This window comes from Calonectris borealis, chromosome 2 (assembly GCF_964195595.1).
Source record: "Calonectris borealis chromosome 2, bCalBor7.hap1.2, whole genome shotgun sequence".
Taxonomy (NCBI): domain Eukaryota; kingdom Metazoa; phylum Chordata; class Aves; order Procellariiformes; family Procellariidae; genus Calonectris; species Calonectris borealis.
The window spans coordinates 133,603,369-133,621,370 of NC_134313.1; the positions used below are offsets into that span (position 1 = coordinate 133,603,369).

Genomic DNA, 18,002 nt, shown 5'->3' on the forward strand with positions numbered 1-18,002 from the left:
TGAGAAGAACAGAAGGATAAATTGCTGAACAATTTTTATTAGAAATAAAGAAAACTGGAGATTACTTTTTTTTTTTCTCTGATCTATTCTGTTTGTTTTTGCCAGTGAATCATGGTTGGCATATACCACCAAGATTCTCTGTAAGCTGATATGTCAGGTCACAGCAGGCACCTGCTTTGAAAGTCTTTTGCTGTCAAATGCATCGTATTGGGCTCAGTGAAAAATAACTGGGAGAAATCTAATGGTCTGTGATGTACAGAACAAGCTGTAGGTTCTTCTAGAGTTAAACTATCAATTTATAAAAGCAAAATTTTAACAAGTTTGGGAAATAACTTCCTGGAGACTTACTGAAAAAGCATCAATATGAGGGGATAACAGCAACTTTTTAATTTCTGCTGGTGTGGCAGATTACAGTAGACATCAAGTAACATCCCTTGCTGAAGGGGTGGTTATGACAACATGCACACAAATGCTCAACTTTACAACTGCTTTTTCAAGAAGACGCCATTGGGAGAATTATGCTCCTGCATAAAAAAGTTATTGGGGCTATCAAGATAGATGATTTTGCCCTCGGTGAAGTTATATACCAATGATATGGTGTTGCCATATCACCATGAAGCCGTGTATCATGGTGTAGAAATGTCACCCTAACTGCCTACCTGGGTATCAAGAAGTTTAAAATCAGACCTTGGAGTATCTTTCTTCTGGCTAAAGAAGGAGGCTGGCACTGAAGACAAAGTACAAAATTTGCGTTAGATGTAGGAATCGCATAAGATTCTGAATACGCTAAAATTGCATTATATGGCTGATCATCACTTGCTCCGAATCTCAGGTGACTGCCCCTATGTGTTGTGAAGTGCAATTTGGGTTTGGCTGAGGAATGCTGGTTTGGGGAATACCATCTGGGACAATGCTGGGGAGATCAGCACTGGGAGCCAGCACAGTTAATATCAGCATCTCTTATTCCTGCATCTGGATCTGGAGATCCCAGACCAAACTCCCACTGGCGAATGTGGCTTTTTCTCTGTGGAGCAGTGTTATAAAATGGAGGTCGTGTTGCCCTTTTTCCTGTCTGTCTTGCACTACTAGCTTACAAACGCTTGGGCACAGTCTTTGAGATACAAGTGGTCAACAGGAATATGTTATAATACAAAAATCGGTAGGTGTGTCAGAGACATGGGTGTCGGCTGCCCTACTGACATCAAAAGTAGGGAACCGTAATTAATGATGCTACTGCCTTTTTTCCTTGGAGGACCTGATGTCATGATCTGAAGTTAGATTACATTAAATGGGCTATATAGATGCAGGAGTAACTGCCTCCTCACCAGCAATGCATGATTCAGTTGCTCAGTGCCGCAGTACAGCTCTGTTGTAAAAACCTGTCTTTGTGACCAAATGACAGGCAGGCTTTCAGGTGGGAAGCTGTGACTGCCAAAGCAGAGGGAGAGGGGTGTAGGGTCATGAACTCTCTATGTCCTTGTACCTCGTGAGCCAGTGTTAATGGGCAGTAACGCACTGCTTGAGGCTGAGAACGGCTGAGACACTCAGGCTTGTCCACTTGTCCAAATCCACATTACCGCTGAACCAGGAACATCATTTGGAGCCAAACCAACCCACCCCCCACCCCCCCCCCCAGCTGGCTGAGTGGTCTCCTGCCTCCGGAATAGATCCCAGTCCACATTTCAGCTGGCTGCAAGGGGAACATAAACATTGACAAAGCTAGAGGTTTCCCCCTCTTCTTTTTTTTTTCTTCTCTTTTGTGTATGATTTTCTACTTAATTTGTAGTTGTCAGAGGAGGCAAGTCTGTGCTCCTTTCTAGCTGAAGGTTTAGTAAATCAGACCTTTTGGGTTTGGATTAAATTTTACTTCAGGTCGGGTCGTTTATGGAAAGCGGTTTTGGAACCTATGACTCACTATCTCCACATTAGAGAAAACTTCCCTCCCTAAAGTACACAGGCTTGAGTAAACGTTAGAATAATTGTAGGATAATTCCCAGGAGTGATTCACAGTCTATGGGAGTACAAGGCCACATATTAATTGTGTGGATCTAGTAATAGTAGTCACTTTATTTGCTCTGTAATTAATCTTTGATCCCGCACTGCAATACCAGTAAGCAAACTTCCCCTAAGTAGGCAAAAATGCATTTTGGGATGAGTCAGGACCTTCAGAATTTGGTCCCAGACAGGCAAGGTAGAAAGTGTAAAAGTTTTTTAACGAAAATTTATCAAGGTGAAATCAAGCTATTGGGAGAACTGGCTGAAGAGAATGTTAGAGTCTTTTCTCTTGGATAAGAAATTGAGAGCACTCATCCTGGTGCAAATTAAGGTCTCTCTATAGAGTGGGGAAGTGGCATTTTCAGGCTGTGACTTTTGGTAGCAATGCATGCCACACATATGGCAATGCATGACATAGCTTCTGGAGACTGAACGTGAAAGATGCCCCTAATGTAACACTGTATTGCTGCTGGGGAAGAATGTGCCAAAATGACAATATTTTAACGCTGCAAATGCAGAAGAGCAAATAAAATAGTTCAGCTTACAAATATCGATCAGAGATGCTTTCCCGTAAAAACTCTGATGACTGAGTTTCGAGGTATACCCGGGTACCAGGGATTGATGGCTCCCGAGACAGCCTCGGACTGCCTGCCTTCCCCAGAGACGCCTCCGTTAGCAGCGGGTTTGAGAAGTCAGCATCGCTTTCCGTTCTGCCAAATTTATTTCCTTATTAATCAAAAAATCTCATCTTCCTCTGGCTTCAGGTGATTTTTTTTTCCTTAAAACGTTGTACGACTATCCGACGAAAAAGAAAAAGAACAAAAAAAAAAAAAGGAAGAAGAAAAAAAGAATAGAAAAGAAAACCAGAATTGCGTCAAGGAGAGCTTCCAGTGACAACTGTCTTTTATTCCCTTTTTTTTCTAGCACGCCCCTTTTGAGGGTTCTTGTCAAGTACGAACTTTCCCCCCGCCTCTCTCTTTCCGAGCGACTTCTGATCTCAGAAATGTATTTTATACGTTTGATGGATGAAGCGATCAATTTCTTTTTCGACCGAGCGTTTTTGGTTTGGAATAAATTGGCGGCGCTTTTTCCTCCCTGCCTGTTTGTGTATTTGTTTTGTTTCCTCCTCCCCCAAGGTAAATCTAGACCGCTGTAATGGCATCTATATATACACTACGTGTCATTTAAATAAGACATTTTATCAAGCGTCTTTAAATCTGCAGTCAGCCTCATTTAACCTCTAAAATTACGCTTAACAGGCGACCTTCATTAGCCAAATTGGAAGGAACGTGCGGTACGTTTTAAGCAGTGTCGTTTCCACGCTGACGAACCCCCCCCCCGCCGCAGCGAGAGAGGGATTTGATTGCGGAGGCCGGGGTAAATGTGGGAGCAGCTACACCCCGCGCCCCTCCCTGCCTGGGCATACGGGTGTCCGCGGGCACGGACCCCTACAGGACGGTTTGAAAGCAGTTGGTCTCAGGTTTGCGAGGTCGCTTCCCCCCTCCTGCTCGGAGGGATGCAGGATTCGTGCCGCCCGGCCGGATTATTTATTTGTTACCTTGCGAGCGGGCAGGGCTTGCCGGGAGAGCGCTCGCCGTCCCCGCTCCCGGGTTGCTTGTCCCAGGGGACACCAATTAAAGGCACTAATTGGACAGCGATACATCAAAGTCCGCCGCTGAGACTGGCTTCTCGGAGCTCCGGGTGTCCTGTAGTCAGGCTTTTGTTTTAGGCACAGGCGTTGCTCCAGGTTGCCTTGTCGGGAGGCGAAGTAGGGAGCAGGGCCACACATCCACGCGTAACACACCCACGCACCCGCACCACTCCTCCGGTCCGGCTCGCTACCCGAAACCCTCGCATTTCCCCTCCCCAGCAGTGCCCGTGGGTGGGTGCCCCCCACGCTCCCCTTTGAGGTGCGGGAAAACTGCATTGACACGGGGCTCCCGGCCCACGGGGAGGACGTGTCACCGCTGACCCTCGCACACTCCCACACAGGAAACCCACGTCTCCGTGGGCAGCGTGACCACCCCTCTCTGTCGCCAAACTTTGGTGGCTCCCGGGAGTCCTGGTTGACTCCTGGTCCCCAGGAGTTAGTCGGGGCCGGCGGACCCGCGCTGCTCACGGGTGTTCGGAACTCCCACCCTGCGGCTCCCATGGACAAGGGACGCGGGGCCGGGCCCTACCCCTAACACAACCCAGGTGCTCCCTTCGGGCTGCCTTCCCTGTGCATTGGGGTGAGCCTCTTTGGGGCAGCAGGTGTTTCTCCGAGCCCGGGATCACCTCTCGAGTTTGGGCAGGAGCCTGAAACGGCCCTTTCAGGCAGCGCCTCGGGACCGAGGGGGAGATCAAGGCTTCAGGGAAATAGGTCTGTGTTTGGAGAAGGGGTGAGGAGAAGGAGGAGGACGTTACACACTGGGACACTGGGGAATAAACCCGGCCTCTCCCCAGCTTTCCAGCTCTCCTTCGAGAAATGCAACAATTCTCCCAATTACCAAAATGGCCTGCTTCAACTTTCGGAGAGGTTCCATTAACCCTGAATTATTCGCCACCTCGGGCTTTTCCAGGTGCGGCTCGCCCAAGCCCGAGCGAAGAGCCAGCGTTTGCAAGCGGGGAACGGGGAGGCTCTGCCGACTCCATCCCCAGCCGGGCGGGCACCGCGCCGCGGCTCCCCCGGCCCGGGGGGAGCTCGGTAGTGTGCAAGGCTGGGCTGGGGGGGGGCGCAGGGCTCGGGCAAAAGCATATATATATATGTGTATATATATATCGAACAGACAGTCAGAGGCACAAAACGACAGTCCACCCCGCAGCCGGGCTTGGCATCCCCAGGCTGAGCAGCAGCGCGGTGTGCGTGTTACTGCGTGGTTGAAAGCTGCTTTTCGACATGTCCTTTCTGCAGGCATCGCTCTCGGGAGCAAAGCACGGCCCCGCGGAGATGGGGCTGGGTGGCCCACGAAGGAGCGGCGTCTGGCGCGGATGGTTTCGCTGCGGAGCGTTAAGAGCTGGTATGGCGGGGCTGGAGTTTGGCAATGGTCCCCTTTACACCCCACCTGCAGCTCCGCTCCCTTCCTCAGGCCGGGGAGGGTGTGCTGGAAGAGCGAAGAGGTGTTTGATCATTTACTGCCCACGGAAGCATTTGTTTTTCATTTTGCAAACGCTTCCCTTTAAGTAATTGTTCCTGTTAAGAGCGTGTACCTTTCACTGGGCTTCGCCGCGCTATAAATAATCTCGATGAAGATGCAAGGATATGACTTTCACAAGATTGGACAATTGATTAAATCTGTGACCTGCAATTGCGAATAATCTTGGAAGGCTATTTAAACAGATGAAGGCCTAAATTGTCTTGCTTGTATCTGAATTAATTTCTCATTCATCATCATTATGGAGTGATTGGTTCTATTCAGGCTTTGCAGCCTGCTGGAACGAAACTGGATTTAAATGAGACTGTAACACAATTTAAATGCTCCCCAGCTTTAACGAGGCCAATCGAGCTGCTGCAATAAATACAAATATTTTTCTAAACAGCCTTGTTTTAAATAATTACTTAATACTTTTATGTGATGTTCTTAAGTGGCAATTTCTGTCTCTGAAGTCCCAGGCACTTCTTTGCAGAGAGGGCAGCAGGGAAAATCACTTTGCGTGTTTGCTTTGTGTGTACATGTGCATGCAATACACCGATAGAGATTCTTTAAAATGGAGCTTGTAAATATCAGTGTAAACCTGCACTACTGATTAAAACAAAAACAAAAACAAACAAACAAACAAAAAGCAAACGGTGAATTGGAGGTTAGAGTTGTGATTTATTTTGTTTTCTTCTTTGAAGATCCTGAACTAGTGATTTCTTCTACCTGAAAGAAAGAGAGAAAAGAAGAAAAACTTTCCAAGGACAGGGACCAATTCGGGGGGATCTACCCTAACGGCAGCCCTTCGCTGATACCAGCACTCCGCAACCACACGGCAGTCAGCCCATTCGCGGGTGCGGAGGGGGGACGGGACCCTCTCGCCTTACAAAAACAGCAGCGAGAAGATCTGGAGGGAGCACGCAACAAACGAGGGGCTCCGGGGTGAAGGATGCAGCAAAAGGACGTAGGACTGTTTTCCCTCCTGCTCTACACCCACCCCGGAACCTGATGCGCCTAAATGAAGCCATTTGCGTTAACGAGACTCCAGCTCATCCTGACGTTGGCTTTACCCCAGGGTGACACTATTGTAAGCGGCAGGACAGCGGGCTTTGGGGTGACATATGGTGGAGGGTGTTTTCAGGGGCTAAACTCAGTAGTGAACTAAAGTAGCCAGGCGAGCAGGAGAATAATAGAAAACAAAAGGATCCTCCAGATACACAATCCAAAAGCTAAAGGAGCCGCACGCCTTTCTGCAGGTGCCGGCAAACGACCTAACAACCAAGCAGAAAATGTGAAATACGGAGAGCCGTTTTTCTAATGATTTGGGCGCTGGAGTAAAGAATAGTGCTGGGAAAGCAGATCCGATCCAGTTTAATCATGCAACCTTAATAAAAACATATAGCCTGAGACGGGAAAGTAAGCGGCAGTCTCGGTGCTATCTCACTTAATGGTACAGGAGGTGACACAGAAAACACGACAAAGATGGTCAGAGTGTAGCCCAAAAGGGCTGAGTGATTTGATAGTAACGGAGCAATTTAATGCGCGAGTTACAGCACGGCTCCACGGGATCGTTTAGGCTTAAGCCGTTCTCTAGAGCTCATCTTCTTCCTCTTCTGGTCCTTTTTTTATTAGTAGTATTATTATTCAGTTGTTTAAAATGAGCATTATCCCAAACATATGCAGTGCAATCAGCTCGGTCACACTTACAAGAACACGCTTTAATAAGGCAATCAATCAAACGCTAACAAGGCGGGGAAGGCCTTTCGGAGCTGAATTTGGCTGGCTGGGAAGCGGAGCCGATGTGGCACATGGGGTACCCCGAAGACAACCCCGCGCCCGCTGGTGACAAGGGGGCGGGTGCCCGCCGCCGGCTCCCCGGGGACAGCGCTGCCTGCGCGGCAGCGTCGAGGGCATTTCCCTGCGGGGCCCCGGCCCGGGCCTTACCCTAATTCCTCGAAGGGTCTCATCCCCGGCCAGTGCGAGGCAAGGGAAACCTGCCTGCCTGGTGGCAGTGGCTCGGGGCCAGAGGCAGAGCCTGCCGCCGGCTGGATGCCCTGTGTCTGCCCCGGCCGCCGGCGATGCCCCACGCGTGCCCGGAGCCAGCGCCCCGCGTGGGGCCGCGGGCACCCCCACCGGCGGCGAAGGCGTTAACGGCACCGGCCCCACGCAGCAAAAGGAAAATTTCATTATGAAGTAATGAGTAATTCCTCCCAGTGAGATGTATTGTTATATCTTCCACTTCAATTTAGGAGCACAGCGGCTCAATTACCTAGAAAATACAGTCAATTAAAGGCTGCTGATTGGACACGAGGACGGATCATCGATCTTGTACTTTCCAATATCGCTCCAGACACCTCATTTTCCCTCCCCTATTAACTGAAAATACTCTTGGCATTACTGCGACCCGCAGCCTATTTACCTGTCGCAGGCAATCTCTGCCCTGTGACCGAGCCACGGAGAAATTCACAGCCACCCCTTGCCGCAGCATCCTCCAAGAACGGGCGGTTGGGAGGGCGGCAATGGCCTCCCGGAGCAGCGGGGGAGAGCGGGGACCGTGCCGGCTGCGGGCGAGCCGCGTCCCAGGCTCCCGGTCTCTGCCTCCCTGCTGCCCGCTCATTAAGGGGGGGTGTCCCCCTTACGGTGGAAGCGGTACACAACGGGTTAAATATTCTCTTTCTCACACACACCTAGATATATAAAATATATGTATTTGGAAAAATAAATATATATTGTCCTAGCCGGTGGCATTTAGGGCATTTTGCAAGAGCAAGCTGGTGCCGCGGTCTTTCCGCAGGCGAAGCTCGGCAGCAGCCCTGGCCGGATCCTGCCCTGCGATCGCGACCCAGCAGGTGCCTCCGCCTGGCCGGGAAAGGGGGGTCGTGGGCCATCTAGGACCCCCCGGTTTTGCTGGGCAGCGCTCAGCTGCCTCCCGGCCTCTTCAGCGCTCCCTTCCCCCGGGGTCGCCGTGGGGGTTGTATCAGGCACTCGCTCCGCAGCTCCCGTTTTGTCGGACTGGTTCTTCTCCTGTCTGCTAAAAGACAAAGTAAGGAGGGGAAAGGCTTGCAAAGCTCGGATGTTGTTCGGCGCTGCCCTTGGACGCTGTTTACAATTGTTATTTCCGGGGGGATGGAGGGGGGAGAATCTATTTGTGAGTGTCCAAAAAGGGCCATCGGTTTCCATGTCCATGAGGACATCTCATTCAGAAAGGGCGGAACAATCTGCCCTTAATGATTTAAAGATGGTGACTTTGGATCAGTTTTTAAAAAGCTCTAATAAACAATTTTTTTTGATTGGAAAAATATATCCTGTCACGCCCGTGTCTCTTCCCTGCTCTCCATCCGCTATAGGGAAACGCTGCTATTCACTCCCTGTCCTAAGGACAAAAAGTCTCCGGTGTGACAATAAACCAGAGGCTCCTCAGCAATTTAACACAAAGTAGATAGCGGAGGTGTCAACACGTCTTTGTTCTGCCCAGCATTTATTTTCCTGCCTGTTGAACTGTAACTATTAGAAACTGCACGAAGGTGAAATTTGTCTTAAGCAACACTTTTACTTTTTTTTTTTTTAACAAATACAATAAAAATATGGGTGATATGTTGTTAAAATGTGTCTGTTGTTATTATCGTTGTTGGTGTTGTTATTGTTGTTGTAACAAATTATGACAGTGTATTCTTTGGGCTATTTTAAAATAGAATGAAATAAACAATTCCGATTTTGGAAGAAACTTTCTGTGGTTTTTTTAGATTTTAAGTTGACAGAAATCTAAGCAAAAGCAATGATGCTACCTCCTTCCGAAATACCTGAAAGAGGAGGCGGGGGGGCTTGTGAAAGAAATACTCCTCAAGAAAGAAGAGGGACCAGTGTGAAGGACACATACAAATGCAAAGATTAGGGGTGGGGAAGGAAACACAAAACCCAACGCATAGATTAAATAATAAAATTTAAAAAAAAAAAAAAAAAAAAAAAAGAAAGAGAGAAAGAAAGAAGACGCTGCAAGGAAAAGCCAATAAGAGAACTGAAGGCTGAAGTACAAAGGAAGGGAAATCGCCTTTGCTCCAATTTACAGACTGGTGATTGTCTGAAGGAGTTGTGCTCCCTGTCACCTAATCTCTTCCCTTGGCGGCTTGTTAGCGTTTGGCACGGGGTCTCTGCTCACAGAGCATTATACATTCGATATTCAAAAACCCTCCTTACATATACATCACTTGCTAATTTCGTCAGTGTGGGCACATTTCAGCGACTGATAATAGGACATTGTTATTTAAAGGACAAATAGCTCTGACCCATAAAGAGGCAGGAGCTCGTATTTTTTCCCTGCCAATTCCAGTCTGCCTCTTAAAAATAAAAGTTGGAATGAAAGAGGAGACAAAATGCTGGATTTCTGCTCGAAACGAAGGGAGAGTAAAGAATGCAATTAAACTACGAAAGTAATGTACAGAATGTCGGTTTTTCTTTATGGTAAAGCATTGTTTTTCTCTATAGAGATAACTGGCTAATACTGTTGAGTTGCAATCCAGAAACCTTTTGTTTTGCTGTTTGCTTGTTGTTTTTATTTTCTGAACACTCTGATAGGTTACATCTTTGCTTTCTTCATGCGCACAAGCCATTTCGTTATCAAGATAATGTTTCTTTCAAGTATTTCAGATTTTCCTTCTCCGTCTCGTAGGTTTGTGCATAAGGTTTGTTGCTGTGAGCCGCAGAAGCCCCAGCCCTTGGTAAGAAGTCTATCCATGGAAAAGACAGTCCCAGCTCATTTCTATAGGTTACCGAAGTGTATTTCATTCGGGTTGGTTTTCTTCCTCTTTCCGTGCCTAAAATCCTTCTCAGAGATAAATCACCAGTCATTTCTTTCCTTCTTCTTTTTTTTCCCTTTGAAATGTAAATCCTTTTAAGACTGAGCTATTTTTAGTCTTTTTTTTTCCCGTAGGTGTCCACTTCTGGGGAGAGAACACGATCAAATAAACATCGGCTGTAGGTACATTAACTCGAAGAGAAGCCAGGAAAGGGGCGAGTTTTTAATAACCCTGAGACGAAGGTTTATCTCGTTAAAGGTACTTCTTCTCGCTGGTCCATGGAAACTGAGGTGGCTTTGCTCAGTACAGAGGGCGTGAAAGTGAGGAAAGAGTCAGTCCTGGTTGTGGCCGAACAGGTAAAGTCTGATCCGGAGGGTCTCTGCGCCAGCCCGTTGGACTGACCGCTGTGGCAAGCCAGGCAGGAGCAGGGGTTGCCCCCGGCGCTGCTAAGTCCATGAGTTGGGGCAGGGTAGAGAGAGGGATGCCTGAAGGCGCACAGCAGTTCTGGTCTCGGGTAGGGGTGGGAGAGGACCCTGAAGGTGTCCAGCGGCCTCAGGGGGGTACTGAAGGGAGTGGCGGCAGAGGCCGATGTGGCTCCGATGCCCATGTGGGAGTAGTAGGGCAGGGGCAGGTGGGACGGGAACGGGTAGGGCAAATTGCCCGTGGCCGCCGCATGGCTCATCATGTAGGTATAAAACGCCGGGTCGGCCGGGTGAGGCCAGGTCATGGCCAGGCGCTGCCGCTTGTCCTTCATCCTGCGGTTCTGGAACCAAACCTGCGGGGAGAGGGGAGGCCAGAGCCGTCACGCACCGCCGCTCCGCTCCGCCGGCACCGGCCCCGGCCCGGATCTGCTGGCGAGGGGAGACCGGCGCCAGCTCTCGCTCCCAGAGGGAGTTGTCATCACGTACGGAGGGATCAGTTAAGCCCCTATAAATCTACAGGGAGACCCAGTGGAGCAGCCCTTTTAGGGTGCTTTTTTTCCTTTCTTCTGGCTAGGGCTTGTCCTGCTAACCCCCCCGGCCCCGGGCAAGCCCGGCAGCTCTGCCTCCTTGCTGCCTTTTTGCAGCCAGAACTACCTGGGATTATTGTTATCGTTTTTATTTTCATGTGCAAATGTTTTTGAGAAGGCAAAGCGAAGCGAAATCAAAACAAGATCTGCTACTGGCTTCCTCTTCCCTCCCCCAAGAGCTGAGCGAGGTTTGGACTGGACTGAAGGGAGGATTAAAAATAATCTGCTAGGGAGAGGTCGGATTAGCGGTGCTGGCTGGGATGGCTCCGGGAGCTGTATCCCCTCTCTCGCATTGTTGCTTGCTGCAGGGTGCGAGTAGGGCCAGGAAAGGGGCGGGGGGGGCGGGGGGGGAAGAGGGAGGGTCGTGCTGGCAAAGTGCTTTCCCGAGTTTTGCAAGGAAGTTTGGCCATATAGATTTATATCGTGCTAATTGGAAACATGTCCGAGCTGTGCGTACCTTGATGGTGGTTTCTGGCAGATTTAGAGCAGCCGCTAGTTCACATCTCCGGGGCCTGGACACGTAGTTCTCCCGGTAAAACTCCTTCTCCAGCCGGGCGATCTGCTCGCGGGTGAAGGCGGTGCGGTAGCGGCGCATCTGGTCGCTGGCGCTGCAGGCCAGCGAGCCCTGGGAGCCGCCGCTGCCTCCGCTGCCCTTCGGGTGATCCCCCCCGCCGCTGGGGCTGCCGGCCAGCGCCTCGGAGCACGGCCCTGCGTGGGGAGCCCGGAGCAGAGATACACGCTCGGAGGCGGGCGGGCACGGAGGTATGCTCGCCGGCCGCCTCCCCAGCGAGCTCCCTTCTCTCCCATCCCTCCCCATTCGCCTTTTCGGTGCCTGCCCGGGCGTACTGAGGATGCTGGGGAGACATCCAAGAGGGACCGGGGAAGAGGGCAGGGAGAAGGGGATGCAGCACTGGTTAAAGGTTTGGCGGGTGCTTATTCACTCTGGCTGGAAGGCTACCTGCCCCCCCCAACACACACAAACACACACACACCGCCCTGGGAGCGTCTGCTCGATGCCCCCCCCGGCTCGCTTCCCGCACTGTGAAGCCGGAGGCGGCAGCCGCAGCATCCCCCGACTCTGAGCGGCTCGGAAAGGCAGGTGTGCCCACCGCCCGAGCCGCACGGCTCTGCGGCCCCTTCCTCCAGCCCAGCAAGGGCCCAGGAGGGGAGCAGCCGGCAGGCAGGGACCCTGCCCCGTCCGAGGGGGAGGTGCGGCCTTGGGGACTCTCCGTTCAGCCTCCAAAGCCCAGAATGGGATATTTTCAACGAGCCTCTAAGGGACGAGAGAGGGCAGACAGCGCTCTCCGCTCTTCGCGGCTTCTTCTTGAAGTGATGGAGGAATGGGGAGGGGGAGAAATGGGTTGTTGTCGGGGTGGAGGGGGGCTCTGCCGGACTGGGAAGGTGGGAATAAGGAGTGGGGGCAGGGGGAAAAGGGGCCTGGCCGCTGCGTTTGCTTTCAAATGCAACTCTCTCTCTTTGTGCCCGAGACCAAAGGCAATTAATTCATTGGGACCATTTCCGAGCTGGCGCCACCGAGACATAGAAGTGACAAGGTAATTTGGATCGCTCCTCTTCTTTTTTTTCCCCCTTTTTTTTTTTTTTTTTAACCCAACGTGCAAACAAGGACCTCGCTGCCGCACTTGGGGCAGGCAGGAGTCGGTGAGCGATTTTACGGTCTTTATGGGCGCTTCCGCACTGGCCCGGGCACATTTCACCCTGCAAAACCACAAACAGCTCTCGGCCAGAAAACCCGTTTGATCTTGCTCCCCCACTAACACATACAAAAAAACCCGCCGGTGGGGAGGATCGGAAGGGATTTCCTGGAGCATGCATTGTCCAGGTGATGGGGAAGAATAAAAAAATAAAAAAGATGGAGGGGAGAGAGTGGGTGGTACGTCTTGGCCAAGGAGGTCGTACGGCACAAGCTGCAGACCTGATGCATCCACGGCGGGAAGCCTGGCTCCCCTCCAGGGACGCGGGGGCTGCCCGGTGTCGTGTCCTCTGACTCCCAAACAAGCCTCCCGGTGTCAGGGAGCTGAGGAATCAGCCAGGAGAGGAGATCCCCACACACACACCCCTCCGGGAGCCCCCCCGCCCCCCCAGTACTGCCCCCCAGCCCCGGGGCGGGCGGGGAGCTGGAGGCATGGGAAGGAGTTGGGTACCTTTGCTGTGCTGGTACTCGGCGCTCCCCGTGGCGCAGTCCGGGGTGCAGCTCACCTCGATTTCCTCATAGAAATCCGACTCGGTGTCCGAGCTGCTCTGCTGCCCTTTGCTGGAGGGGGGCTCCGGGGCGGGGGGCTGCTGTCCGGCCGAAAGAAGTGCTGCCGCCGCCGAGCGGCTCTCCGGCACCGTCCCTGTCCCTGGCAGCACCTCCACCTCCTCTTCGTCTTCTCCTCCGCCACCTCCTCCTCCTCCTCCTCCTCCTCCTCTCTCCCGGGACGACAAGGGGCCAGGTCTGGGGCTGAGGCAGTTCCGATGGATCATCTTCTCCTGCGGCTCCGGAGCGGGACTCCCCACTGCTTCGGACAAATTAGGCACCCTCTTGCCAACTAGAGCGCCAAGTTGTGTCCCTTCCAGAAACATCACCATCTCCTTCCTGGTTTCCATTGTGGCTTTGCTTAAGGGAGGGGGGAAAAAAATCCAGATCTCTTCCCCCCCTTCCTCCCGCCCCAGCCTTGTGCAAACCCAGCAACCCTCTCCTGCCAATGCAGAGGAGCAAGCGGTGAGATAGGGTGACCTTGTGATGCGAGCGCTACACTCTGCTGTGCTGCTCTGGGAGGGATCACCATTGCCCTCTTCTTTCTAAGCTGTCATCCTCAATGGTGCAGTCGTCATTACAGTACCACCGGTGACGCCACACATTGATTGCCAGTGGATAAATAGAAACGTCTGCCATGGGGAAGATGAAAGGAAGAGCCGGAGCTAATGGGCTAAATGCGTGATGCACCAGGTGTAGGAGCCCGAGATGGAGAGGGAAGTGTGAAAAAGAGATGCATATGGAGCTGAGCTGCAAAGAGGTTGTAACATGCGGAGAGAGTTCCGCAGGGGGAAGCCTTGCCTGACAATTAAGTAGCCTTTTGACTGCTTTAAGCCACAACCTTGATGTAGAATTGAGGCGAAGATCCCTAGCCGCATCCTGGAAGTGAGAAGATACGTACTCAAGCCTCTTCCTTGGATGCATTATTTATTGCTGGCAATCAGCTTCCGCATAACTGCATATATAAGGCTTTAAGAATCCTTTGCAAACTTGAGGATAAGGAAATGCGCTGCTGACATCTGAATGCAGAAATAGCCTTGACTTCTTGTTCTGGTTCAAAATTGGTTCCTATTTGTATAACTGTTATTGCTTTCTGTTGACTGAGATTAAAACGTTAGTTTAAAATTTGGAAATGCGGTTACATATTTATTGCGTTTTACAGCTGAAAAGATACAACTACATCACTTTTCGTAGCTCTAGTTATTCTGGCTATCTGTTGTTTATCGTTTACTCTTATTTTTTCCTTCGCAGTTTCCATTTGTTCCACAATTCTTGCGCTTTTAAGAGGGTTTTACGTCTCCTCCCCTTTCTTCTTTTTAATTAATTGTTTTGCATAAATTATTGTCTGCTTTCAGGAGAGAAAACTGCAAGAAGAAGGTCTGCCAAGAATAATTCAGGCTCAGAGAAACGCAAGTTATCAAGGCCAGAGCTTATCCTAGCTAGCAGATATTCTTAAAACAGAAATGACAAGGGCAAGCATTTGGACAGCACTTGTCTGAAAATAAGGGACCTTGTACCGTAAATATAGCCGCACACGCAGTCTCTTTGGCGTACTATGATATTTCTAACGAGTGCGGCAAGTACCTCATCCCTAGTTAATATTGACTCACACGTGTAGTGTCAAGTCATTTTCACCATCTGTCGTAACTAGGTTGTTCTAAATTTTTTCTCAGAGTGTTATTGGCTAGTCAGGTTACAGAAAACATTCAACCAATTACGTTCCCAACTCAGTAAGGAATTTACTGGCATATTTGAGGTGACGTTGCTTCGGTAGGGAACAGGCAGCGCAATAGGGAACACGCTGGGATTTTCCGTCTAGCCCTGTGAGCGAGACGGGCACGATGCAGGGAGACAAACAAACAAACAAGCAAATAGGATTCCCGGTCCGCTGGATGCATGGATTAAGATGTGCTCCCAGCGATAAGCATACTGATTTCAGGGGGATAAACCAGGAATTTTTACAGCGCTATCGCCACCAATCTCTCTTTCGCCCTGTGTAGACACGCACGCACGTTTCCACGCACACACACATCACGCGCACACCACGCTCCGGACTGCACTGCTTTTCATCACACGTGTGATGCGTGCGCTGCTCCGAAGCTTGCCAATTTCTCGAAAACTCATTGCTAAATTCCCTTTTCCTTCTCTCCCTTGCCAGCCTCTAGAACGGTGTGTGCCCTTCCAGCTCCGGATGAGGACCCGCCGCCCACCCTTGCCGCAGCCAGGCTCTGCTCCTCGGGCTGTGCGAGCGAGGAGCCGGGGGAGCAGGATCAGGTCCGGCTGCTGGAGGAGCAGGCGGTGGGTGGGTGGATGGATGGAAGAACGGAAGGATGGATGGATGGATGGATGGATGGATGGATGGATGGATGGATGGATAAGGCAGTCTGGCTCTGCCGCCTGCCTGGCGGTCGCGGCGCGCCTGCTCCCGTTGGGCGGAGGGCCAGCGCTGATCCCGCTGCGCGGAGCAGCGCGGAGCGGCGCGGAGCGGTGCGGAGCGGTGCGGTGGGGCCAGGCAAGGCGAGGCGGGGGCGCTCGGGCAGTGCTATGCCCGTGTCGCGCTGGTGCCGCTTCCCCGTCGCTGCGCTTTGCGGGGCGGGGGCTGATTTCCCCGGCACCTCCCGGGGGCGTGTGGAGGCTCGACCTCCCCCGAGGCCCAGGGCACTCCAGCCTCGTGGGGAAACTCACCTCCAGCCTCCTTCCTGGCTCGGCCAGGTAGCCGTGTCGGAGGAGGCTGGCTGTTGTCTGTGGCGGACGGAGAGGATGTCCCCATTACTAGAGTTTGGGGCAGCAAGAAGAGGGGCATTCATGTCTCTTTCTAAATAAAACAGTAACCGGGAGCTGAATTCAGAATACGAGGGAGCGCTCCCAGGGCGGGCGATGAAGACGACTGCGGGGAAGTTAATGGCAAATCCCGTCTTTCGCAGACTGGAGCCCTGGGGATGGTTCCCGTGGATTATGCTGGCCGATCCCCACAAATTTTATCATTTTCGTTTACGAGCCACTGCTGCCTCCTTCCTCATCCCATTCTTAATCCGTTCCCACCGGGATGCCACCCGTCACGTACCTCGGGTGGGAGGTTTTGTTGAGCCCGAGATGATGGTCATTGCCACGGACGGTCTGTCTCAGCCCGCAGCAACACAGGCTGCGGTACACCCACGCACGGACAGACGAACATCCCCGGACACATACACACGTAGTTATTTGCCAAGGGTAAACACAGAGAGTTAAAGGCCTGAGTGGAGTCTAAGAAAAAAAAAAGAAAGAAAGGCTCTGTTGGACTCGAAGTTTTGGGGTCGATTTAGATTGGATTAGTAAAGGCTTCTTAAAGTGTCGATTTTTACATCCCCCAGGAAGAGTACCGCCGCGACAGCCCCTCGCACTTCGACAAGCCGGTGGCGCGGCGTGGCAGAGCGAGGAGCCCCGTCCCGCTCCCCGCCGCGGCGGCGGAGCTTTGCCTCGCCGGGAATGCGGGGTCCGGCGCTCTGCCTTCTGTCTAGCGTTTCCCACAGATCTGTCAAGCCCGATTTGGAAGGAGACTCCCTCATTTGGGATTAATTTCCAGGCTGATTGGAAAGTGTATCTCTACGGGGTTTTATTTCTTTTTTTTTTTCTTTTTTTTTTTCCCCCTGACTGTTCCAGACCGAGATTTAAAACCTATTAAGTCTCTCTCGCTCGCTTGGTCACAGCCAGGATGTCATAACTATCCTCAAAACTTTTCAAACTGATTTATTTCTCCGAGTTTACGGCTTTTCTTCCTGATATACGGCCGAGGCGAGACCAGGGCGACCGCGTTCAAAAGGGTAATACGCCGATTTCAGTGTTACCGCTGCCAAAGGCTGTCCCGTATTCAAAAAGCAAACGAAATACCCTCCCTTCCCAAAACAAGGAAATAATAGGGGGACATTAAAACATTGCTAGAGTGATATGCTCATAAATCAAGCATTTTCCTTTAAAGTGCTAAGCCTGGAGACGGAAAGACACATCACACACTTCTTACCCGCGGGATATTTATTTTCCTTCGCCGGTCAACAGGGTGTCAATAACTTTTGACCGATACTGTCCAATTACGACTGTGAACCCACGATGCGCCTCCAGTTTCTCAAAAAAAAACCCAAGTCTTGTCGTCTTTAAAAAAGGAAGAAAGTTTTGACATATCGCAGAACGATTTAGTGCCGCAAAAACTGATACGCAGTACAAATGGGTGACCAAACCAGAAAGCCTATTTTCAAATTTTTAATGGGTAGTGTTAACAATAATGGCGTAATTATCACTGTTTTATTAAGGCTATTTTTTACGACATGGTTAGAGGTGGAAGCTTTGGAGAGAAGAGAATAATAGGCGCATTATTCTGGGGTGTAAAGACAAGCTGGTACAATGACAGCACGTAACACGTAAGTGGCGTTGAGGAGAGAGAGGACAGAGCCGTGAGTGGGATGTGCCTAGGAGAGCATGTAATGGTATTTACAGGATCCGATCCAGGACACGTTTCTGTCTCTGAGTAATTCTGAATGTCGGATCCTGGCATCTCTACGGAAGGCATCTGCCTGTTCTTGATTTTTTTTTACCTGTGGGCTGCCCGAAGCAGCGCTTCCCTGCCGCCGCAGGAGCCTCTGGAGATTTTTACCTTGTTAGATCAAAACCCGGGGGAAAAGAAAAAAGGGCCCGATTCCGGCTCCTAGGACATTCAGAACAAGTTTGCCCGTGGAAACTAGCTCTGCTGCTTTACTGATTGCAGTGAGTAAATCGGGGAGGAATTTGGGCTTTCGATTTCAATTGCTGTCGCTTCCACACTCGTCGAGAGCCATAAAACTGCAGCAATCTTTTAACGTTAG

The 18,002-nt window shown here is 51.1% G+C and overlaps 1 protein-coding gene across 1 annotated transcript; it reads right to left on the reverse strand.

Moving 5' to 3' along the window:
- Nucleotides 1-10,148: 10,148 nt before the first annotated feature.
- On the reverse strand, nt 10,149-13,520 carry EVX1 (even-skipped homeobox 1). Its single transcript, XM_075140755.1, has 3 exons — nt 13,076-13,520; nt 11,371-11,621; nt 10,149-10,679 (listed from the first exon to the last, which is right to left on the reverse strand). The coding sequence occupies exons 1-3, from the start codon at nt 13,518-13,520 to the stop codon at nt 10,149-10,151; spliced, it is 1,227 nt and encodes a 408-aa protein (XP_074996856.1).
- Nucleotides 13,521-18,002: the final 4,482 nt, after the last annotated feature.